This window comes from Sinocyclocheilus rhinocerous, unplaced genomic scaffold (genome assembly GCF_001515625.1).
Source record: "Sinocyclocheilus rhinocerous isolate Xijiao unplaced genomic scaffold, SAMN03320098_v1.1 scaffold1649, whole genome shotgun sequence".
Classification (NCBI taxonomy): Eukaryota; Metazoa; Chordata; class Actinopteri; order Cypriniformes; family Cyprinidae; genus Sinocyclocheilus; species Sinocyclocheilus rhinocerous.
This window is the reverse complement of record NW_015649580.1, coordinates 40,712-66,342: the sequence shown is the minus strand read 5'-3', so window position 1 is coordinate 66,342 and position 25,631 is coordinate 40,712. Positions and strand designations below refer to the sequence as shown.

Below are 25,631 nucleotides of genomic sequence, written 5' to 3'. Positions count from 1 at the left end.
CACAACGCTCTCACAACGCTCCCACAACCATCCCACAACGCTCCCACAACACTCCCACAACACTCCCACATCGCTCCCACAACCATCCCACAACACTCCCACAGCCCTCAGTATCATCTCAGGCGTGTCTGCGGTACCTGCAGCATCTCTCTGCAGGTTCTCTTCTGCGACGCTGCGGTCGTGTCGCTCGGCCTGCAGCCGCTGGGTCAGCGTGTACTGGTCGCAGTGAAACCCCACTGCAATCTGGGTAAACGCGCTCTGCGTGTGCGTGTGTTTTACAGACGTTACCGACGTCTGGAGGTGTTCGGATCTACATCTAACATACATTCAGACAGACTCACCTCCACTTCCTCCTCCGTCATCTCCACGCAGCTGTGAGAAACACTTCCTGTTAGCGTTAGCATTAGCATACTGTGTGTGTTTCAGTGGGTCTTTACCTCTTTAATCCCAGTCGGTCCACGATGGATAAACTGTCCCAGGAAGCCGCCAGCAGGTTCTTTGAGTTTGGATCTGTTTAGTGTGAACAAAACCAGCTGAAGTTTTTCTCGCTAAACATGCTATTATGATACTACGGTATCAATGGTATGTTCGTAAGCGTGTGTATTTTGTACCGTCATCGCTGTCGTCACTGTCTCCCAGTATTCCAGTATAATTATCCAGGCCTGATTCACTCATCTGCTGATAAAACACTGACATACTAATATAACACTACATATATATTTACTGCAATATAGAGTGAAGCTCTTCTTACCGTAGCTGCCGTGTTTGTATGCAGTCCGTTCAGAGATAAAGAGTCAATCATAATCTTCTTAACGCTCGTCAGGCCTGAACACTGATCTGGAATCATCTGTGGTGATGTGAAGCCGCTCAACACACACAACACCACTGATCCCAGAGCAGCAGCAGCAAGCCACAGCATGACAGCAGCTCAGTGTGGAACCGCCACAGACCAGAGCCACTCAAACTCAAAACTACATTCCCCGGCAGCAAACGTGAGACTAAAGGGGTCAAAGGTCATCGGTCACAAGATAGCAGAGAAAAAAAATCCTATGAATAAATTAAATTGTTTAATAAATATCATTTAAGTATCACTTTTTTAATTAAAAATGTGTATTATTATTATTATGTATTATTATTTTTATCTTTATTAAACTGATTAATTCATCAATATTGGCATTTCAAGTCATTTTCCTGACTATTTTTTGAATAATGCTGAAATTTCAATGAACTTATTGTATCTAAGTAACTAAATACATAAATAAAAATGAATGCAATTATTTAATGCACTTATGTTTAATAAAAATATTTCTTATTATTCGTTAGTTTACATTTTTAGTTGGTTTTTTTTATTTAATTTTTTTTTAAATAGCAGCTGAAGTCATTTTCTTATTATGTATTATTATTTTTATCTTTATTAAACTGATTAATTAATCAATATTGGCATTTCAAGTCATTTTCCTGACTATTTTTTTAATAATGCTGAAATTTCAATGAACTTATTGTATCTAAATAACTAAATACATAAATAAAAATGAATGCAATTATTTAATACACTTATGTTTAATAAAAATATTTCTTATTATTCGTTAGTTTACATTTTTAGTTGGTTTTTTTAATTTAATTTTGTTTAAAATAGCAGCTGAAGTCATTTTCCTAGCCATTTTTTTTAACAACATATTAATAAACATACTAAATCTTGTTTTTGCAAATAATTAAAACAAGGAATTTAAATAAAATTTTAGCTTTTTTATATACATTTTAATTTTATACCTTCGTGAAACTCTAAAAAGTGAAATGCATGGTGTATTTCCAAATATGACCACAAGAGGACGCCCAGTGACCCCCAAAACTGCCAAACGAAATCCGAAACACCCAGATTATTCTCTAAATACTTAATGACCCTCAAAAACACCTCACTGATTCCCTAAAACACCTAGTGACCCCCAAAATGCCCAGAAACCCAGATTACTCCCTAAATATTTAATGTCCCTCAGAAACACCCCAATGATTTCCTAGAACACACAGTGACCCTCAAAAATGTCCAAAAATTCAAAACACCCAGATTACTCCCTAAATATATATCTCTCAAAAACACCTCAATGATACCCTAAAAACACCCAGCGACAACCAAAACCACCAAATTAATCTCCAAAACACCCAGATTACTCCCTACTTATTGAACCTCATAAACACCCCAATGAACCCCTAAAACACCCAGTGACCCCCAAAACTGCCAAATGAAATCCGAAACACCTAGATTATTCTCTAAATACTTAATGACCCTCAAAAACACCTCACTGATTCCCTAAAACACCTAGTGACCCCCAAAATGCCCAGAAACCCAGATTACTCCCTAAATATTTAATGTCCCTCAGAAACACCCCAATGATTTCCTAGAACACACAGTGACCCTCAAAAATGTCCAAAAATTCAAAACACCCAGATTACTCCCTAAATATATATCTCTCAAAAACACCTCAATGATACCCTAAAAACACCCAGTGACCCCCAAAACCACCAAATTAATCTCCAAAACACCCAGATTACTCCCTACTTATTGAACCTCATAAACACCCCAATGAACCGCTAAAACACCCAGTGACCCCCAAAACTGCCAAACGAACTCCGAAACACCCAGATTTTTTTCTAAATACTTAATGACCTTCAAAAACACCCCAATGATTCCCTAAAACACCCAGTGACCCCAAAATGCCTAGAAACCCATAAACACCCAGATAACTCCCTAAATATTTGACCCTCAAAAACACCCCAATGATACCTTAAAATGCATGGTGTATTTCCAAATATGACCACAAGAGGACGCTACAGAACTCGTGACTAGTGTTTGAGCATATCAGAGTCAAGAGTACAAGAACTGAAAAACTGAGAGCTGAATTACACAACTGTACAAAAAAATCTAAACTTTGACAACCTTATAGAAATCTAAGGAACCGTCTTCATTGACTGCTGAGATTCATTGTTTATGAATGTGTAAAACACTGTTTGGTTTCCGTAACGGTTCATTCATGTGTGTCTGAAGCCCCATGATTTGAGAGCTGATCCGTCTAATCTGTATTAGGCAGATTTCAGCATCTCATGTGACCAAATCCTGCTTGAAACCCTTAAATGCTTTTGTTTTGCGCTCCGGCTCAGCGTGAGCAACAGCAGAATCTGGACTGGAATCGGACCGCTTGCTGGGACGCGGAACTAGCGCAGAACACACACAATGGAGAGAGGGCGAGTTATGCCGCCCTGGGGCCGCATTGTTCATACAACATCTGTGGAGCACATTCACACACACACACACACCCTTAAAACAAACAAAGATCATACACCACACACACATACTAACACAAATAATCACATGTAATGACAATCATAATCAGATGGGCGTGTTGTCCTGAGATCCACATGATTGTTCTGTTCACGCGTTTGCTTCATGACCTTACGGAGAGGAAACAAATCCAACAGAACGCAGGGTCACGACCTTCAGCTGAGGAGGAAATATACGTAACGGACAGGAAACCACCTGACAGAAGAACACAGCTCAGAGGAAGAGAACATACCCTTGAGAACCATTCACTGACCCTCACGCCCTGATACAACACGACTGATTCTCAAAACACACAATGAGCCTTAAAAACATCCCACTGACCTGTGACACACCATCTGAACCTCAAAAACACCACAGTGAAGACCCAAAATGCCCCATTCACCCTGATGATCCTCTTAAACAGCCAGTGACCCTCAAAAAACATCCAGAAACTCCAGAATACAAAGATTACTCCTTAAATACTTATTCAACCTCAAAAACACCCCCAAATGATCCCCTAAAACACCCAGTGACCCCCCAAAACTGCCAAACGAACTCCGAAACACACAGATTATTCTATAAATGCTTAATGACCCTTAAAAACACCTCAATGATCCCCTAAAACACCCAGTTACCCCCAAAATGCCCTGAAACCCATGAACACCCAGATTACTCCCTAAATATTTAATGTCCCTCAGAAACACCTCAATGATTTCCTAGAACACACAGTGACCCTCAAAAATGTCCAGAAATTCAAAACACCCAGATTACTCCCTAAATATATGTCCCTCAAAAACACCTTAAGGATACCCTACAAACACCCAGCGACCCCCAAAACCACCAAATGAATCTCCAAAACACCCAGATTACTCCCTAAACACTTATTGAACCTCAAAAACACCCCAATGAACCCCTAAAACACCCAGTGACCCCCAAAACTGCCAAATGAAATCCGAAACACCTAGATTATTCTCTAAATACTTAATGACCCTCAAAAACACCTCACTAATTCCCTAAAACACCTAGTGACCCCCAAAATGCCCAGAAACCCATAAACACCCAGATTACTTCCTAAATATTTAATGTCCCTCAGAAACACCCCAATGATTTCCACAGTGACCCTCAAAAATGTCCAAAAATTCAAAACAGCCAGATTACTCCCTAAATATATATCCCTCAAAAACACCTCAAATGATATGACCCTCAAAAACACCCCAATGATCCCCTAAAACACCCAGTGACCCTCAAAAAACATCCAGAAACTCCAAAACACCCAGATTACTCCCTAAATACTTAATGACACACAAAAACACCCAGTGACCCCCAAAATGCCCAGAAACCCATAAACACCCAGATTACTCCCTAAACTCAAAAACATCAAAAACACCCCAATGATCCCCTAAAACACCCAGTGACCCCCAAAACCACCAAACGAAACCAGATTACTTGCGATACAACACGACTGACTCTCAAAACACACAATGAGCCTCAAAGACAACCCACTGATGTGTTAAACACCATCTGAACACCACAAAAACACTACAGTGAAGATGCAAAATGCCCCATTCACCCCAATGATCCCCTAAAACACCCAGTGACCCCCAAAACCACCAAATGAATCTCCAAAACACCCAGATTACTCCCTAAACACTTATTGAACCTCAAAAACACCCCAATGAACCCCTAAAACACCCAGTGACCCCCAAAACTGCCAAATGAAATCCGAAACACCTAGATTATTCTCTAAATACTTAATGACCCTCAAAAACACCTCACTAATTACTCCCTAAACACTTATTGAACCTCAAAAACACCCCAATGAACCCCTAAAACACCCAGTGACCCCCAAAACTGCCAAATGAAATCCGAAACACCCAGATTATTCTCTAAATACTTAATGACCCTCAAAAACACCTCACTAAGTCCCTAAAACACCTAGTGACCCCCAAAATGCCCAGAAACCCATAAACACCCAGATAATTCCCTAAATATTTGCCCCTCAGAAACACTCCAATGATCCCCTAAAACACCCAGTGACCCCCAAAACTGCCAAACGAACACCGAAACCCCCAGATTTTTTTCTAAATACTTAATGACCCTCAAAAACACCTCACTAAGTCCCTAAAACACCTAGTGACCCCCAAAATGCCTAGAAACCCATAAACACCCAGATAATTCCCTAAATATTTGCCCCTCAGAAACACTCCAATGATCCCCTAAAACACCCAGTGACCCCCAAAACTGCCAAATGAAATCCGAAACACCCAGATTTTTTTCTAAATACTTAATGACCTTCAAAAACACACCAATGATCCCCTAAAACACCCAGTGACCCCCAAAATGCCTAGAAACCCATAAACACCCAGATAATTCCCTAAATATTTGACCCTCAGAAACACTCCAATGATCCCCTAAAACACCCAGTGACCCCCAAAACCACCAAACGAAACTGAAACACCCAGATTACTCCCTAAATATTTAATGTCCCTCAGAAACACCTCAATGATTTCCTAGAACACACAGTGACCCTCAAAAATGTCCAGAAATTCAAAACACCCAGATTACTCCCTAAATATATGTCCCTCAAAAACACCTTAAGGATACCCTACAAACACCCAGCGACCCCCAAAACCACCAAATGAATCACTTAATGACCCTCAAAAACACCCCAACGGTCCCCTAAAACACCCAGTGACCCTCAAAAAACATCCAGAAACTCCAAAACACCCAGATTACTCCCTAAATACTTAATGACACACAAAAACACCCAGTGACCCCCAAAATGCCCAGAAACCCATAAACACCCAGATTACTCCCTAAATATATGACCCTCAAAAACACCCCAATGATCCCCTAAAACATCAAATGACCTTCAGCAACACCTTCTAAAACTCCCGTAACCTCACATTACTCTCTAAATATCTAATCACCCTCAAAAACATCCCAATGATCCCCTAAAACATCAAATGACCTTCAGCAACACCTTCTAAAACTCCCGTAACCTCACATTACTCTCTTAATATTTAATCACCCTCAAAAACACCCCAATGATTTCCTAGAACACCCAGTGACCCTCAGAAATGTCCAGAAACTCAAAACACCCAAATTACCTAAGAATTATAGAACCCTAAAAACATCCCCAATGATCCCCTAAAACACCCAGTGATTCTCAAAAGGGCCTTTCGCACCGCACATTTAGTTCTGGAACTAAAGCGGTGCGAAAGGCCCTATAAACACCCAAGCAAAGTTCCAACACACCCTGATTGCTCCCTGAATACTTAATGGCCCTCAAAAACACCCCAAATGATCCCCTAAAACGTCAAATGACCTTCAGTAACACCTTCTAAAACTCTCAAAACCTCACGTTACTCTCTAAATATTTAATCACCCTCAAAATACCCCAGTGATCCCCTAAAACACCCAGTGACCCCCAAAATGCCCAGAAACCCATAAACACTCCCTAAATACTCAATTGCCCTCAAAAACTCAATGTCCCTCACCTGACCAATTAAAACTAGCACTTACCCATTCTATTAAATTCTAAATAAATAAAACCGTCTGCTAAATGACTAAATGTAAATGTAAACACCCCGATGACTTCCTAGAACACCACGTGACCCTCAAAAAATGTCCAGAAACTCAAAACACCCAGATTACTCCCTAATAATTACAGTACCCCAAAAACAACCCCAATGATCCCCTAAAATACCCAATCATAGTTTCATCACACCCAGATACTTAATGACCCTCAAAAACACCCCAATGATCCGCTAAAACACCCAGTGACCCCCATAAACACCCAATGAAACTCCATCACTCTCAAGATTGCTCCCTGACCCTCAAAACACCCACTAGCTCTCAAAAACATAATTGACCTTAAAAATTTACACCTCATTTAATATATTTATCCTGTGTGTCCTCTTAAGGTGAAATAAACATAGTTAGTTAAACCATGGTAATCACAAATTAACCATGGTTTTGCTACACTAACCATAGTTTAACCATGGTATTTGTAGTAAAACGGTGGTTATACAAAAAAAACAAAACAAAAAAGGAAAAAGACATTACTACACTTTTACTATGGCTAATTTTCTTGAGAGATTTGTATTTGTGTATTCTTTCTCTTTTTTTTCTTTTTATGCTTTTGTTTTTATAACTGCACTGCCTTAATGGTTTGATGTTTTCTACTGTTTAATAAGAACAATCAGAAAAAAGATTCACAAACCCGCTCATCTGAATCAAATGATTCGCGATCCGCGCTCCGAAGTCCCAATCTGACACAAATTATTCGCGAACCCACAACTTTCAAAAAAATCACAAACCCGCTACGAAGTTTCGATCTAAATCAAATGATTCGCCATCCATGCTCCAAAGTCCCGATCTGAATAATGATTCACGAACCCGCTCCGAAATTCCGATCTGAATCAAATCATTCGCGATCCGCGCACCAAAGTTCCGATCTAATTTAAATGATTTGCGACCCGTGCACCGAAGTCTCCGAAGTTCAGAGCAAAGATCGCGAATCATTTGATTTAGATTCGGGACTTCATCATTCAATTCAGGAAATGATTCGCGAACCCGCTCTGAAGTTCCGATCTAAATAAAATGATTCGCGATTTGTGCTCCAAAGTCCCGATGTGAATAATGCACCATATACCCTTAAATAGGGCACAGCCATTTTTAGTGGTGTAAAAGCAGCAAATGGGGTAAACTTTAGAACACTTCGGCCAATTTGCTTGTTTAAAAAAAATTAATAAAAAATAAAATTTGCTCCAACACACCCAGGTGATACCCCAAAAACACCCACACACCCTCTAAAACAACCACTTACCTCAAAAATAATCCAGTGACCCCTAAAATCTCTCTTTGAACATAAAAGATGTTGGTTTGGTTTGCACTACACAAGCATGTTTAGGAATCAACCCAGAAGATGCATTAGTGAGGTTTTACCCTGTAGTTTTATTCAGATGTTCTTCAGGTGTTTTACAAAAGCCTGTAGAAAACATCAGCGGTCGTTCATCCTGCAGTGCAGATGGAGGAACGTGTTCCCCTCATTCACATGGACACATTTCATTGGCATTCATCTCCGTTCAAAACGGCACAGATTCACAGCATCTACAGGATCCAGTTAGCAGCACAACCGCGGGAAACAACATCAGACTGAGGTCAAAGGTCACAGCCGATACAGGAACAGCTTTATATAATGATATGCTCGATTGGGGACGTCGTGTTGCGACCACAGCCACTGATTCAGGAAACCAACTAATAAAGCGTTATTAAATAACATTAATATAAACTCTGGAGTCAGATATTCAATCACTGATCTGAGCTCTGATATAAATGTGATCACAGTATCATTTCTCAGAAACGCAAACAGAAAGAAACAATTTAAAAAAATAGAAAGTTCGAGGTTTGCAAGTTGTAATGACGTTCTGCCAGTTGTTCGGGTCTTGCAATAGCGATCCCCGCTAAGAAAAACCAGCCTAAACTGGTCTTAGCTAGTCTCGTAGCTGGTTTGTAAAGAGGTTTTGGGCAGGTGAGGCTGGGAGACCAGATAAGACCAGCTTAAACCAGGTAAGACCAGCAAACCATCATAGGCTGGTTTAAGCATTGTTTTGTTTCTTAAGCGATCTAGTTTTAATCTCTTGAAGCATTTAAGATTAGTGAAAGTTTCATGTGTCGTTTAATTTTGAAATGCGTTTCATAACGATTCGAAACAATGCAAGAGCTTGTTGCATTCTCAATGCCGCCACAAGGGGCGCTATATGGGACATTAGCATTAAAGTCAGCCCAACTACTATCAAGACGGAGCAGAATCTTGCTGAGCAGATTAGTTAAAGTTAGTTAAAAATGTTGACGTGTTTACATGTAGCTAGTAGAAAAAAAATAACACATCTTGTTTAATAATTTGATCATTTGAAGGTAACTCTAACGCCCCCTTCAGTGCTGAGGTTTGTTACCGCCACATGAACACAAACGCATACGTTTAAATACAACAATGCGCTCGTATGTTGCGTTAGCGTTGTTTTTGGCTTTATCAGCAACACAACGAAAGGCTAGCTTGCGAACGACCCAAACAAATGAAAATGGATAAAACTAAACGGATTTCACGAATAGCAGCAACCTTTGGTATTTAACTTCAGACGGCGAAATAGCTTTAGCGCTGCAGTATTTTGCAAGTGTCTCATTGGTCAATGCGCTTTTGTCACAACTTAAATGAATAGGAATGCACTGCTGCGATTTGAAGACGCCAGAAATTTGAGGCGAGTATTGTTGTGTATAAACAGCGCAATATTGCGTTTCACTGACGTCTCTTTGACCCGCACAATCTGACCCGGTCCGGTTTAGAGTTAAGTTTGCGCTGATTTCATCAGCGACAAATCGTCCGTTTTATAAAAACAACAACTCTGAAGGTCACAGTGATCGGTCAGCGTGCCTGGAATGGTTCGACTCAGTACATGTCCCTGTAGATCTCCTGCAGCAGCGGATGCAGCGACGTCTCGGACTCCGTCTTCTTGATTTTCTGCACCAGCTGCGCGTTCTCCGTCACCAGCTGCCGCAGGTCTGCGAGCTTCTGCAGCAGTTTGGGGAAGATGAAGCTGGCGTCGGGATGATTGAGCTGCAGGTGCTGGTTGAGGGCCTGGAGGATGTTGTCCTGGATCTCCTCCACCTGGTGGACGTTCACGAGACCTGGACGATCTACATGCAAGCACACCTATTTTATTTGCGCAATTATGTACTGAACTGACTTAAACTACTGCACTGAACTTCACAGTAAAACACTAACAGTATACATCACTGTAAGTCATATATAAAAGCTATACATTTATAAGTCTCTTGAGTATACTGTGTACTATGTGTATATTATGGAAATGTGTATATTGTGTAAAATGTGTATATTGTTATTTATGTATATTGTCAATTTTTCATATCTTGTTTCTACCTAAGAATTTCACCATCTATACTTGTGTACACGATGTGTGACAATAAAGAGATTTGATTTTGATTTGATGTATTTAAACTAGGGATGGGCGATATGGGCTTGAAAAAATAAATCACGATACTTTCTGGTATTTATTGCGATAACGATATCAATGGCGATAATTCAGGGAATCCTGTTCCTTTAGAGAAATGTATTATCTTTCCTATTTTTACCCAAAATAGGGTGTTGTGAGCATTACTGAGTACACACGTAATATAATGTAATGACTGTTTAATTCATACTGGAAGCCGGAGTGCGCTCTTGCGCAGAAACTCCACATGCATCGCATAAGTAATAGCACTGACGACGCTCCAGGAAGTCCCTAATATGGACAAAGGCATCCAGTTATTGCTGAATAAAACGCACAACGGAGATAAAGAAATTTTAACTGATGAAACTTGAAGACTATAAACATACGATTGCACAAAATATAGCTATGGTCTGTGTTCTTCAAGAAATCTTGGGTATTTTTTATAAGGAAAGTATATTTATAATGCAATACTGATCGACATAGCCTTTATCGCTGTATATAATACTATCACTCTGTAATATGAAACCACGTCTGGCCACAAAAAGAAGTTATTTCAAAGACTCAACTATGTTATTAAGTTAATTTGGAGAAAAAGCATGCCAATAAATGATATCTTTGTTGGACAACAGGTTTGTAAACAGGCTCATACACATGCAAAACTGTGCTACTGTATTACATTTATTCAGACCGATTGTTTGTGCACGGTACAGCCCTGACCAAACCAGTTCCAGAATGTAGAAGGAGCTCCTCCTTTAGCGATAAACTCCTCCTCAATTTGACGTCCGCCTTCCGCCACACAGTCGCACACATAAATATGTCAACAACTAGGCTTTATCGTTATTATCGCAGAAAGACTAATTCTTATCATAGGGAGAAATTTTACCGGTATATCGCAAATGATAAGATATCGCCCATCCCTTACAATCTTGCTGCAGTTTCATCTTTAACCACTAGGGGTCAACGAAACGGAAACACTCTCTCACCTCCACAGAGGATAATGGCGGCCACGAAGAGCGCGAGGTCGCTGTCGTCCAGCTCGAGAGCATTAAACTTCACTGCGAACTCAAACTTTGGCTCCATGATCTCGCTGAAGGGTTTGCGCAGACTGCGCAGGAACTCTCTCGTCACGAAGCCCCGCCCATTTGCCACCAGCAGCCCGTCTTTATTCATGAGCGACGGCAGCATGGCGAAGATCGCCTCGTGGACCCCGTATTTCAGCAGCGTCACCTGCAGGAGCGGAGGGGAGCTAGCTGAACGGATTTCTATGTAAAGCGTTCTTGCGTAAACCGTCACATTTTTTTGGGTTTCACAAAAGAGATTTACTAAAAAATAGTTTTCTGAAGTATTTAGAATAATATACGTTCTGCTTGCGTTTAATGAGACAAATGTGTATGCTATAATGACTTTAATATTTATTCACACAAAGATTCGTTTTGCCTGCATTAAATGCAATGATTTATGCAACTTTACAAAAAGTGAAATGCGTTACATTAAATGCAACAATGTACTCAAGAACTGTTTAATGAACGTTTTAAACAGCAATTTATTCTTATTGTATTTTGTGAATCAAATTCAATGCAACATTTTATGATTGATTTACAGAGAAATATTTTTTTTAATGAATTGCATTAAATGCAATAACCTGACTTAATGACTTTACAAACAATTTTTTTACTAAAAGTTGTTCTGCCCACATTTCATTAAACTAATCAATGGTACATTTTACATGAGAATAATTTTATCTACATACACGCAATCTCTTTATGAACTGTTCACAAAGAAATGCTTGTGTTTTGGGGAAATTCTTGCAACAACAAGAAATATTTTACAATCGATTTTTTGGATTCTACATGTGTTTAACGAATTGCATTAGATGCGACAATTTGCCTTCGATTACTTTACACACAATTTCAATCAAATTTGTTTGCACGTTTTATGAAACAAATTGAATGCAACATTTTTCACTTGATCTACACAAAAATTTGTTCTGCTTTTTCAATTTAACCGAATGCAACAATTTGCGCAATAATGAATTTACGAATTAAGATGACATCTGCATTCTGTTTCAATTCAGTGAATTGGACTTTGTTTAGTCTACATACACGCGATCTCTTTATGAACTGTTTACAAAGAAATGCTTGTGTTTTGGGGAAATTCTTGCAACAACAAGAAATATTTTACAATCGATTTTTTGGATTCTGCATGTGTTTAACGAATTGCATTAGATGCGACAATTTGCCTTCGATTACTTTACACACAATTTCAATAAAATTTGTTTGCACGTTTTATGAAACAAATTGAATGCAACATTTTTCACTTGATCTACACAAAAATTTGTTCTGCTTTTTCAATTTAACCGAATGCAACAATTTGCGCAATAATGAATTTACGAATTAAGACGACATCTGCATTCTGTTTCAATTCAGTGAATTGGACTTTGTTTAGTCTACATACACGCGATCTCTTTATGAACTGTTTACAAAGAAATGCTTGTGTTTTGGGGAAATTCTTGCAACAACAAGAAATATTTTACAATCGATTTTTTGGCGGAGACGCATCATATACATCATATAATCGTCACTTCCCTACAGGTACTGTTTACTAACAAGGTGACAGCGCCAACTACTGGCCTGGCATACGTAATACAGCGTTTTTGGCCCATTTCGTGGATATGTGTAAACGCGAATCGTTTTGAAAACGTTGTTGTGTATATGTGAAACTTTTTAAAAACGCAAGGGAAAAACTTTTCCGTTTTTGACTACATCGTTGTCGTGTAAACGTAGCCTTAAAAAACACTGCATCGTCGCCCCCGTCATGAATGGGAATGCACTGCTGCGATTTGAAGTCGTTTACAGCAAATAATCGAGGCGGATATTGAGGCCGTTGTGTTTGAACAGCTAACAGCACAATATTGTGTTTCGCTGACGTCTCTTTGAGCCGCACAACCTCATCGCCCCGCCACAGGTGACCCGATCTGGTTTAGAGTTCAGTTTGCGCCGATTTCATCAGCAACAAATCATCCGATTCATAAAAAGAACAGCTCCGCCCGAGAGCTGAAGGTCACAGTGATCGTGCCTGGAATGGTTCGGCTCAGTACATATCCTTGTAGATCTCCTGCAGCAGCGGGTGCAACGACGTCTCGGACTCCGTCTTCTTGATTTTCTGCACCAGCTGCGCGTTCTCCGTCACCAGCTGCCGCAGGTCTGCGAGCTTCTGCAGCAGTTTGGGGAAGATGAAGCTGGCGTCGGGATGATTGAGCTGCAGGTGCTGGTTGAGGGCCTGGAGGATGTTGTCCTGGATCTCCTCCACCTGGTGGACGTTCATGAGACCTGGACGATCTAGACGCAAGTAAACACACATAAACCAATTTTATTATGTACGTAAACTCTGTTACAATCTTCCCGCAGTTCCATCTAGAACCACTAGGGGCTGACGAATCACCTCCACACAGGATAATGGTGGCCACGAACAGAGCCAGGTCGCTGTCGTCCAGCTCGAGAGCATTAAACTTCACTGCGAACTCAAACTTTGGCTCCATGATCTCGCTGAAGGGTTTGCGCAGACTGCGCAGGAACTCTCTCGTCACGAAGCCCCGCCCATTCGCCACCAGCAGCCCGTCTTTATTCATGAGCGACGGCAGCATGGCGAAGATCGCCTCGTGGACCCCGTATTTCAGCAGCGTCACCTGCAGGAGCGGAGGGGAGCTAGCTGAACGGATTTCTATGTAAAGCGTTCTTGCGTAAACCGTCACATTTTTTTGGGTTTCACAAAAGAGATTTACTAAAAAATAGTTTTCTGAAGTATTTAGAATAATATATGCGTTTAATGCGTTTAATGAGACAAATGTGTATGCTATAATGACTTTAAGATTTATTCACACAAAGATTTGCATTAAATGCATTAAATGCAATGATTTATGCAACTTTACAAAAAGTGAAATGCGTTACATTAAATGCAACAATGTACTCAAGAACTGTTTAATGAACGTTTTAAACAGCAATTTATTCTTATTGTATTTTGTGAATCAAACAAACAATTTAAACAATTTTTTTACTAAAAGTTGTTCTGCCCACATTTCATTAAACTAATCAATGGTACAAGAATAATTTGAATAATTTTATCTACATACACGCAATCTCTTTATGAACTGTTCACAAAGAAATGCTTGTGTTTTGGGGAAATTCTTGCAACAACAAGAAATATTTTACAATCGATTTTTTGGATTCTACATGTGTTTAACGAATTGCATTAGATGCGACAATTTGCCTTCGATTACTTTACACACAATTTCAATAAAATTTGTTTGCACGTTTTATGAAACAAATTGAATGCAACATTTTTCACTTGATCTACACAAAAATTTGTTCTGCTTTTTCAATTTAACCGAATGCAACAATTTGCGCAATAATGAATTTACGAATTAAGTAGACATCTGCATTCTGTTTCAATTCAGTGAATTGGACTTTGTTTAGTCTACATACACGCGATCTCTTTATGAACTGTTTACAAAGAAATGCTTGTGTTTTGGGGAAATTCTTGCAACAACAAGAAATATTTTACAATCGATTTTTTGGATTCTACATGTGTTTAACGAATTGCATTAGATGCAACAATTTGCCTTCGATCACTTTACACACAATTTCAATAAAATTTGTTTGCAAGTTTTATGCAACATTTTTCACTTGACTTCATGATTGATACACACAAAAATTTGTTCTGCTTTTTCAATTTAACCGAATGCAACAATTTGCGCAATAATGAATTTACGAATTAAGACGACATCTGCATTCTGTTTCAATTCAGTGAATTGGACTTTGTTTAGTCTACATACACGCGATCTCTTTATGAACTGTTTACAAAGAAATGCTTGTGTTTTGGGGAAAATCTTGCAAAAACAAGAAATATTTAACAATTGATTTACGTTGTGGGATACAGCACGCATTTTGGATTCTGCATGTGTTTAACAAATTGCATTAGATGCGACAATTTGCCTTCGATTACTTTACACACAATTTCAATCAAATTTGTTTGCAAGTTTTATGAAACAAATTGAATGCAACATTTTTCACTTGATCTACACAAAAATTTGTTCTGCTTTTTCAATTTAACCGAATGCAACAATTTGCGCAATAATGAATTTACGAATTAAGACGACATCTGCATTCTGTTTCAATTCAGTGAATTGGACTTTGTTTAGTCTACATACACGCGATCTCTTTATGAACTGTTTACAAAGAAATGCTTGTGTTTTGGGGAAAATCTTGCAAAAACAAGAAATATTTAACAATTGATTTACGTTGTGGGATACAGCACGCATTTTGGATTCTGCATGTGTTTAACAAATTGCATTAGATGCGACAATTTGCCTTCGATCACTTTACACACAATTTCAATAAAATTTGTTTGCAAGTTTTATGCAACATTTTTCACTTGACTTCATGATTGATACACACAAAATTTTTTTCTGCTTTTTCAATTTAACCGAATGCAACACTTTGCGCAATAATGAATTTACGAATTAAGTAGACATCTGCATTCTGTTTCAATTCAGTGAATTAGACTTCATTTAGTTTAACTGAGCTTGGATTTTTTTTTACTACAGTTTTTTTTTTTTTACATAGTTGAAAATCTTGTACTTTTTACGCAACATAACAGAGATAACCCCCCCCCCCCACCCCCCCCGATTGCGTTACCTGGTCATTCAAGAAAAGGTCGATGAATCCGGGGATGCTTTTGGAGAACTCCGTGAGTTCTCGTACGGTTTCCACGGTCGTGCACTGACAGCGGTAGAACACGTGCACGCCAATCTCCTTATTGGGCGGAGCTCCGTTAATCACCTGATTCCAGACCAGCCCGTTTTCCGCCTGCCACAGCGAGTCCATGTCATGAACGACAAACGGCTGAAGGACACACAGAGACAAAACGCTTCATTTTCGCAACTGTGTTTATTTGCAGGGCTGTTTTACTTTTGGCATGTCTCGAGCGGGTTACCGGGCTTGCCTTGGTCTTCCCCGTCAGGATGTTGCGAGCTTTCTTCTTGGTCATGTTCAGATTCTTCAGGTAGGCGTTGTTGACCCGTTTGGCGAGAGATTTCAGATCTGACCCGCTGGAGCCCTGAGAGCTCTTTTCTCCCGCTAACAGACCCGCGACTAGCTTACGCTTCTCTGCCTCCGGCATCCGCCCGTATCGGATCGCTACAAACACAGAATCTCACTCAACACGCTAGAAAGTCACGTTTGTTTTATTGTTCGCTAATGTCTGTTGTCGTTTCGCTCACCGTCGTGGGACATCCCGAGCATCAGACACTTTTGAAAACGGCAGAACTGACATTTATTCCGACTTCTCTTTTGGATCTTACAGCTGCGCTCGCATTTCTCATATTCCAGCTTCATACGAACGGTCCTCCGGAAAAATCCCTGAGAGAAATAGAGACACTGTATACTCATGCATGAAACATTTTACAGCTCATTTACACAGAAATGCACTATGCATGTGTTCACCGAACTGCATTAAATGCAACAATCTGACTCGTTTACGAACGATTTCACAAAAAGTCGTTCTGTCTGCATTTCAATAAACTAATTCAACGTTACAATTTATGAGTGAATGATTTTGTGATTGATCTAATAGTGTTTATTACATTGCATTTAATGCAACACTTTACTAAAGAACGTTTTTTGAGCTATTTAAACAGAAATTAGTTCTGCTTGTTTTGCATTTAAGATTTTACAATGATTTACACAGAAATGCATTCTGCGTGTGTTCAATGAACACGTTCGTATGACTTTACGAACAATTTCATAAAAAATTGTTCTGCCCACATTTCATTCAACTAATTTAATGTTACAATTTATGCAAGATAGATGTGTTCTACTAGTGTTACATGTATTGCATTACATGCAACATTTTACTTAAAAATGGTTTTATGAACTATTCATACAGATTTTTTTTGTTTTTTGAATCAAATTCAATGCAACTTATGCATGAAACATTTTACGACTGGTTTAAACAGAAATGCATTCTGCATGCGTTTAATCTGATTTGAATGACTGTATAAACAATTTCACAAAAAGTTTTGTCCACATTTCATTAAACTATTTATTCTGATTGTATTTTGTGAATCAAATTCAATGCAACATTTTATGGTTGATTTACAGAGAAATGCTTGTGTTTTTGGGAAATTCTTGCAACAAGAAATATTTTACAATCGATCTACATTGTGGGATACAGCATGCATTTTGGATTCTGCATGTTTTTAACGAATTGCATTAGATGCGACAATTTGCCTTCGATCACTTTACACACAATTTCAATAAAATTTGTTTGCAAGTTTTATGAAACAAATTGAATGCAACATTTTTCACTTGATCTACTTCTCTTTTGGATCTTACAGCTGCGCTCGCATTTCTCATATTCCAGCTTCATACGAACGGTCCTCCGGAAAAATCCCTGAGAGAAATAGAGACACTGTATACTCATGCATGAAACATTTTACAGCTCATTTACACAGAAATGCACTATGCATGTGTTCACCGAACTGCATTAAATGCAACAATCTGACTCGTTTACGAACGATTTCACAAAAAGTCGTTCTGTCTGCATTTCAATAAACTAATTCAACGTTACAATTTATGAGTGAATGATTTTGTGATTGATCTAATAGTGTTTATTACATTGCATTTAATGCAACACTTTACTAAAGAACGTTTTTTGAGCTATTTAAACAGAAATTAGTTCTGCTTGTTTTGCATTTAAGATTTTACAATGATTTACACAGAAATGCATTCTGCGTGTGTTCAATGAACACGTTCGTATGACTTTATGAACAATTTCATAAAAAATTGTTCTGCCCACATTTCATTCAACTAATTTAATGTTACAGTTTATGCAAGACAGTGTTCTACTAGTGTTACATGTGTTGCATTACATGCAACATTTTACTTAAAAATGGTTTTATGAACTATTTATACAGTTTTTTTTTTTGTTTTTTGAATCAAATTCAATGCAACTTATGCATGAAACATTTTACGACTGGTTTAAACAGAAATGCATTCTGCATGCGTTTAATCTGATTTGAATGACTGTATAAACAATTTCACAAAAAGTTTTGTCCACATTTCATTAAACTATTTATTCTGATTGTATTTTGTGAATCAAATTCAATGCAACATTTTATGGTTGATTTACAGAGAAATGCTTGTGTTTTTGGGAAATTCTTGCAACAAGAAATATTTGACAATCGATTTACGTTGTGGGATACAGCACGCATTTTGGATTCTGCATGTGTTTAACAAATTGCATTAGATGCGACAATTTGCCTTCGATCACTTTACACACAATTTCAATAAAATTTGTTTGCAAGTTTTATGCAACATTTTTCACTTGACTTCATACTTGATCTACACAAAAATTTGTTCTGCTTTTTCAATTTAACCGAATGCAACAATTTGCGCAATAATGAATTTACGAATTAAGTAGACATCTGCATTCTGTTTCAATTCAGTGCATTAGACTTCGTTTAGTTTAACTGAGCTTGGATTTTTTTTTTACATAGTTGAAAATCTTGTACTTTTTACGAACAAGAAATATTTGACAATCGATCTACGTTGTGGGATACAGCACGCATTTTGGATTCTGCATGTGTTTAACAAATTGCATTAGATGCGACAATTTGCCTTCGATCACTTTACACACAATTTCAATAAAATTTGTTTGCAAGTTTTATGAAACAAATTGAATGCAACATTTTTCACTTGATCTACACAAAAATTTGTTCTGCTTTTTCAATTTAACCGAATGCAACAATTTGCGCAATAATGAATTTACGAATTAAGTAGACATCTGCATTCTGTTTCAATTCAGTGCATTAGACTTCGTTTAGTTTAACTGAGCTTGAATTTTTTTTTTTACATAGTTGAAAATCTTGCACTTTTTACGCAACACATATTTAAATGTTACAATTTAGGCAAGAACGATTTACTGATTGATCTGCGTTTAATGCATTGCATTAAATGCAAGACTTTACTTAAGAACTTTTATGAACTGTTTTTTTATGGATTTTATGAAGTCATATGTGAGCATGACCTCTGACCTTGCAGCCCTCACAGGCATGAACGCCGTAGTGGAATCCTGACGCTCTGTCGCCACAGATGCGACACTCCATGTTTAGCCCCGCCCCCTCCACACGGCCCTGCAGGAGCTGCTCCGACGGAGATGATGCTTTGGAGAGATCTACACACAAATGCACAATCAAACACTTCAGACGTCTTCTAAACGAATGTAACGTGCGAAACTAATCATCCAATCACCTGTGGAGGCTTCAGGACTGGCTGTGCTGTGGCTCGTGTTGCTCTGCTCTTCCAGTTCGTTCGCCTCCTGACGATTCGTCTCCCAGCTAAGCTCCTCCCCCTGCAGAGCCATGCCGTCCTCAGGCTCCACCCCCACATCCAGCTCCAGGTTAAGCTCCGCCCCCACTCCCAGCTCACACAGCACGTCCTCTAGGTGTTTGTCGTCTGGCCCCTCCCCCTGGCTACTGCAGGGGGAGGAGTCTTCGTTCCCCATACAGACTCCGCCCACCACGCCGGGGACTCTGGGTAATCTGCTCCTCACGGCCAGAAAGGCAGAGTCTCTTCCGTCCATCTCCAGAAACTCAAAGACGCTCATGAGCCGCGGCGATCATAACAGCACCTGAGAGACGCAAATACATTACAGACGCGTTTTATCTAAACAAACACGCTGTTTTATACGTTGTGTCTAAACAAACATACATTACATTATAAAAACACTTATATCAAGCAGGGTTATTATAGTTAATTTAAAATAAAACCATCGAAAAAAATTGTTACTTGAAATAAATGTTACATTTAATATCAAAAACGTATTGTTTTCATCTAGTTTCCGAAGCACATTTCTCGTTTTCATATAATTTGATGTACAAAAATAACTAAAACTACTGTAAACATTAATAAAAACATAATAGAAATATTTTAAAACAACAAAAACTAATTAAAATGACAAAACACACAACAAAATCCCTAAAAGTTTACTGAGAATAACAGCAGAAAATATAAAAATAAAAATTGTATTCAAAATATTTAAAAAACAGTTTTTAAAAAAAAACAAATAGTATCTCAATAGTACTAAAATTAAATGTATATAACTTTAAATATAAACTAATAATATAAAATATTTATAGTTAATTTATATAAATAATATAAAAACATATACTTTAATAAAAATAAATTGATTTAATTGATTGATTTTATTTCATTGATTTATTTTACATCCCCTCTCTCTATATAGACAATATATGCTCACATATATAAATACATAATAACTTAAATTATTTTAGCAAATGGCTGCAATATAACAAAGAGTGAAAAATTTAAGGGGGTCTGAATACTTTCCGTACCCACTGTATATGAATATTATATTGTCTATAATACTGTAATATTAATATCTGCATAATAAACTTTTATATTAACATTAAATGATTATTATACCAAATGTTGTCTTTTGTATTGTCAGTCCCATCTTAAAAGTGTCTGGTCTGATGTGTGTGTGTGTGTGTGTGAGAGAGAGAGAGTGTGTGATGTGTGTATATGTGTATTCGAGGAACAGTTGCGATAACACAACACTGATTTGACAGCTGTACGTTGTTCAGAAGACACCGGAGCCCCGCAGTACGCCCACCCCCGACCGACCGCCCGCCGCACGGCATTCTGGGAACTAACACACACCAGCTGTAGAGACATGAGACGTCTGCGGCCGAACTGGAGCAAAGCCAAGCATTCCCAGACTGACAGAGACACTGCTGTCTTTAGACCTCTGACACACACACACACACACTCTCACTCTCACTCACACACACACACACACACACACACACACACTCACACACACACACACTCTCTCTCTCTCTCACACACACACACAGACACACACACGGACAGATGAAACCTCTGTGGGTGGATTTCTCAGTATCAGTTCCCAGAAACAGCCAGTGAGACTCAGAGTGCGGAGCAGAGGTCAGCGAGGCCCGTCACTGGAGCGGCTGCAGGCTGCAGGATCTGCCTCTCGCTGGAGCTTCACACTCTTTCACACTGAACTGTGACACACACAAACATCACACACTCTGTGCTTGAGTCCTACAAGTTTGGAGAGCATGTTTAGACATCCAGAAAATACGATGACGTGTCTTCATGATCACACGCTAGCTCTGACATGCATTATATTCACAGTAACTGCTTGGTTAAAAAAAAAAAAAAAACCTTAAATTGTGTGAAGCTGAGAAATGAGTGCACAAAAAGCACTAAAGTAATAAAATAAAATAATAGGCAAAAAAGTTGTATTAGTTTAGGGTTAGTCTACAGTTACTAGAATGTCCTTTACACAACTAAAGTGATAAAATAAAATTAATAAAATAAAATAGCAGGTAGTTTTATTTTAGGGTTAGTCTATGTTCTTTATCATTTGCTTTCATTTATAATTTTACAGCGAAATGTAAAAAACTAAAGTCATAAAATAAAATAAAACAACAAAGTAAAATAAAATGAGCACAAGTTTTGTTTTAGGGTTTGTATTTGGTAATTATAATTCACTTTACAAACAAACAGATAACTAACTAGCTAAATAAATAATAGCCACAGGTTTTAAGCATTAATCTAAGCACAAAATAAGCACAAGTTTTATTTTAGGGTTAGTCTGCATTCATTAGAATTTTTTTTGTTACTTTAAAACATAACTATATAAATAAAATAAAACATATAGCCACGAATAGCCAAAAGTTTTATTTAAGGGTTAGTCCATAGTTATCACAATTTGCTTTACAACAAAACTAAACGAACAAAATAAAAGAAACTAAGCTTAAGTTTTTTTTAGGGTTGGTCTACAGTCACTATCATCTGCTTCCTGGAAACCGAAGCCGTCGTGTGTCCGTTTAGACAAATAAAAAAGAGCACAGATCATCCAGAAACCACAGCTTTCTCCTACAAGCATCCCGCGCTCTGATTGGTCAGCTGAGCGCTATGTGGGTCAGTGTGCGGATCAATGAGTGTTGTTCAAACACTGCAGATCCCCCCAAAACCTTCATCGCTGCAGCAGATCAGCATGTTTAATCTGCCGCAGAATTTACACAACGCAGCGCCAGGCCTTTCTGTGCGGGGTCAAAGGTCACCACTAAGCATAGGGGAGCGCGCGGCACAACGTAACACTTTTTGACTTTCTCAGTTTGCGTAAATCCACATAGGGTTCAGAATATAATATTTTTTTATCCGCAGTAATTTCGCACTTGTCGAGTACAAATACGTCGCTTTGTTTCATAATTACGGTGTATACGTTTTCTTTATTTACGCTCAAAACACGGAAGCGAAATGTGACAACATGCCCCGTAGGTGGGGTACATTGTAACACCTGAGGGGCACGTTGTAACATTACCATATGACAGCTTAAACTGTTATCTGATCTCATGAAAAAATATACAAGACGAACTAAAATATTTTGTCAATAAAATAAAATACTCCCCTACTATTCCTGCAGTACGTAGTAAGTACTTTCTAATTGATGCAACGCTGAACGCGCAAATTACCTTTTGACCCCAACGATGTGAATAGGTAAATGTATGCTTTCCGAACATTTCTGGAAAGTTCGCTTTCGTTTCCCAAAACAAACTTAATTTAGCGTATTTTTATTCAGAATTATGTCACACCAGTTCGTTCTTTGATTTTGCAAGTACATCAGGGCCACAAGGGAGACCGACCGATTGGAGAGGTCGCCGTTTCCATGGAAACAAGAATTGCGACAAAAATTTTACGTTAATTAGGCGATTAAACATTTTTTCAAATGACACATTCTTGCGGCTTCTACCGAATATACTTGTCATCATAAACCTCACAGTCAGGAAAGGTTTGCGCATTATTGCAAAAAATATCTATTTCTCGATAACAAGAGCGTTTTGGGGTTTTTTTGCATCCAGAAGTGACTTGATTTCCAAAAACCTGGAACTGTATTATTTTGGAGTGTATTATTTTGTCAACTTTTGGCCACACGACAGTGTCGATTTTGCTGTTTCCATGGGAACAAGAATTGGCGAACGAAATTTCTACACTACAAATTTGGCGATTAAACACTTTTTAAAATCGCACGAAGTCTTGTGGCTTCTACTAAATATAATCATCACTAAATCTCACAGCCTGCGGTGCATCGGTCCGGAAATGTTTACACATTATCACTAAAAAACCTCTATAACGAAAACCATTTTTATGTCCAGAATTGACCAGATTTCCTGCGGTGCATCGGTCCGGAAATGTTTACACATTATCACTAAAAAATCTCTATAACGAAAACCATTTTTATGTCCAGAATTGACCAGATTTCCAAAAAGCCTAAAACCGACTGACTGACTCGCACTCTCATTGGTCAAAAAATGGCTATGTCCAGAACATGTTATTTTGTCAACTCATGACGTAGCGTCGCTTTTCGCCGTTTCCATAGAAACAAGAATCACAACAGAAACGTTCTACGCTACGGATTTGGCTATTAAACTCTTTTCGAAACCGTCTTGCGGCTCCATCACCATAACCTCGCAGTCCATCGAAACGTTTATCGCTAAATTTATTTTATTTATTTATTTATTTTGGCCACATGACGAAGTGTCGCTTTCGCAAACTCTTGCGTTAAACAAGCGCTGACATTTAACCTGCCGCCAGACATACGAACACGGAGCAACGGTCTCTATGTGACGCATTCTAGGGGTTTCGAAGACATAACGGCGGTTTAGCAAAAATAATTCTAAATCAAGACAACGCAAGTTTGCGAAGTATTTTTCCCGTTTGTTTTCTCCACGAGGTGGACTTCAAAATATCCTTCAATAAAGAGTTGTGAAGCATGCCGCCCCGGCTCAAAGACGAATTCGCGAATGCTACCAAACTTAAGTCACTTTCGCAAACTCTTGTGTTTCACAATCTCGAATACTTCTAATAATACTTTCATTAACCATGGTTTTACTACAAATAAAACCAAAAAAACCATGCTCACAAATTATCTACACTAAGCATAGTTTAACCATGGTATTTGTAGTAAACATGTGGTTATGCAAATAGAAATCAATGCGCTAAAAAAACACGGTTACTACACTTTTACTCTAATTAAGCCATGGTTTAATTTCCGTAAGGGATGGCACACACTACAGAGCCGATGAACGGGTGCCACCACAAACATCTCAAAGGTCACATCAGCATAATTTTTGTTGGCGACTCTGTCCCTGACGGCTTCTGCGTGTTTGTATTTTTGCGTGAAGTTGAACTTGTGATGAATGAAAACACTTTTAACGGCTCTCCGGTGATGTTACAGCCCGGTACACCGGAGTCCAGCGAGTGTTTGATCCGTTTGTAAACACACACACTGTGTGCCAGGATATGTTGCAAGAGGAGCGTCCCAAAACAACTTTCACCGACAAGCCTATCTATCTGTACGTGTCTTTAACTCTTCGCGCGATCTGTCAATACAAAACTCTCTTTGAAACTTCGCATGAGCGTAAATCTCAACGGTCTCGGTAAATAACCCACCAGAGTCACCATGTGACCGCATGAAGAAACGAATGGAAAGCGAACTTACGCGTCCGTTCCCGACGGTTTCCTCCGTTATCCTCCGGGTCGGATCAGCGCGAATCCGCGGAACGCTTCATGTTTACCGGGACCCGCTCCGCCGCATCACACCGGAGTCCCGAGACGGCGCGAGCGCTCCGGCGTGACGTCACAGCGGCTCATCTCGTTTAACCCTATAAGATCTTCCACTCGCAGCCTTCTTATCTGTACGTGTCTTTAACTCTTCGCGCGATCTGTCAATACAAAACTCTCTTTGAAACTTCGCATGAGCGTAAATCTCAACGGTCTCGGTAAATAACCCACCAGAGTCACCATGTGACCGCATGAAGAAACGAATGGAAAGCGAACTTACGCGTCCGTTCCCGACGGTTTCCTCCGTTATCCTCCGGGTCGGATCAGCGCGAATCCGCGGAACGCTTCATGTTTACCGGGACCCGCTCCGCCGCATCACACCGGAGTCCCGAGACGGCGCGAGCGCTCCGGCGTGACGTCACAGCGGCTCATCTCGTTTAACCCTTTAAGATCTTCCACTCGCAGCCTTCTTTTTCATATTTCTTAACTGAAGTTGGCGCATTCCTTAAATATCTTAGGTTGATTAAGAACAAGAAAGGTGACAGATTTTTATATATATATATATATTTATTTATTATGAAATATTAATTAATATAACTTAAATATTTATTAATAAAATAATAATATAAT

The 25,631-nt window shown here is 38.9% G+C and overlaps 3 protein-coding genes and 2 long non-coding RNA genes across 5 annotated transcripts in view; all 5 read right to left on the bottom strand.

Moving 5' to 3' along the window:
* The window catches only part of LOC107710805 (uncharacterized), a 6,929-nt gene extending 5,884 nt beyond the window's left edge, over positions 1 to 1,045 (bottom strand). Inside the window, exons 1-5 of the mRNA XM_016515652.1 lie at positions 752 to 1,045; positions 612 to 675; positions 438 to 510; positions 342 to 372; positions 84 to 258 (exon numbers count right to left, since the gene is read on the bottom strand). Coding sequence (XP_016371138.1) covers positions 84 to 258; positions 342 to 372; positions 438 to 510; positions 612 to 675; positions 752 to 919 — 511 coding nt within the window. The 5' untranslated portion in view covers positions 920 to 1,045. The remainder of the gene's footprint in view (positions 1 to 83; positions 259 to 341; positions 373 to 437; positions 511 to 611; positions 676 to 751) is intronic.
* Positions 1,046 to 1,972: 927 nt separating this feature from the next.
* LOC107710807 (uncharacterized) lies at positions 1,973 to 2,889 on the bottom strand. Its single transcript, XR_001636637.1, has 2 exons — positions 2,194 to 2,889; positions 1,973 to 2,095 (listed from the first exon to the last, which is right to left on the bottom strand). It is a non-coding gene; the product is annotated as an uncharacterized LOC107710807 (long non-coding RNA).
* Positions 2,890 to 4,519: 1,630 nt separating this feature from the next.
* LOC107710808 (uncharacterized) lies at positions 4,520 to 6,499 on the bottom strand. Its single transcript, XR_001636638.1, has 3 exons — positions 5,961 to 6,499; positions 5,423 to 5,434; positions 4,520 to 4,671 (listed from the first exon to the last, which is right to left on the bottom strand). It is a non-coding gene; the product is annotated as an uncharacterized LOC107710808 (long non-coding RNA).
* Positions 6,500 to 9,689: 3,190 nt separating this feature from the next.
* Positions 9,690 to 12,988, bottom strand: LOC107710798 (peroxisome proliferator-activated receptor delta-like). Its single transcript, XM_016515647.1, has 3 exons — positions 12,973 to 12,988; positions 11,310 to 11,729; positions 9,690 to 10,012 (listed from the first exon to the last, which is right to left on the bottom strand). The coding sequence occupies exons 1-3, from the start codon at positions 12,986 to 12,988 to the stop codon at positions 9,765 to 9,767; spliced, it is 684 nt and encodes a 227-aa protein (XP_016371133.1). The 3' UTR covers positions 9,690 to 9,764.
* Positions 12,989 to 13,140: 152 nt separating this feature from the next.
* LOC107710804 (peroxisome proliferator-activated receptor delta-like) lies at positions 13,141 to 25,081 on the bottom strand. The gene is made up of 9 exons (XM_016515651.1): positions 24,940 to 25,081; positions 19,635 to 20,013; positions 19,418 to 19,557; positions 17,713 to 17,775; positions 16,604 to 16,679; positions 16,318 to 16,520; positions 16,020 to 16,226; positions 13,768 to 14,011; positions 13,141 to 13,664 (listed from the first exon to the last, which is right to left on the bottom strand). Exons 2-9 carry the CDS (start codon positions 19,987 to 19,989, stop codon positions 13,417 to 13,419), a joined length of 1,536 nt encoding a protein of 511 aa, XP_016371137.1. The 5' UTR covers positions 19,990 to 20,013; positions 24,940 to 25,081; the 3' UTR covers positions 13,141 to 13,416.
* Between the last annotated feature and the right edge of the window lie 550 nt (positions 25,082 to 25,631).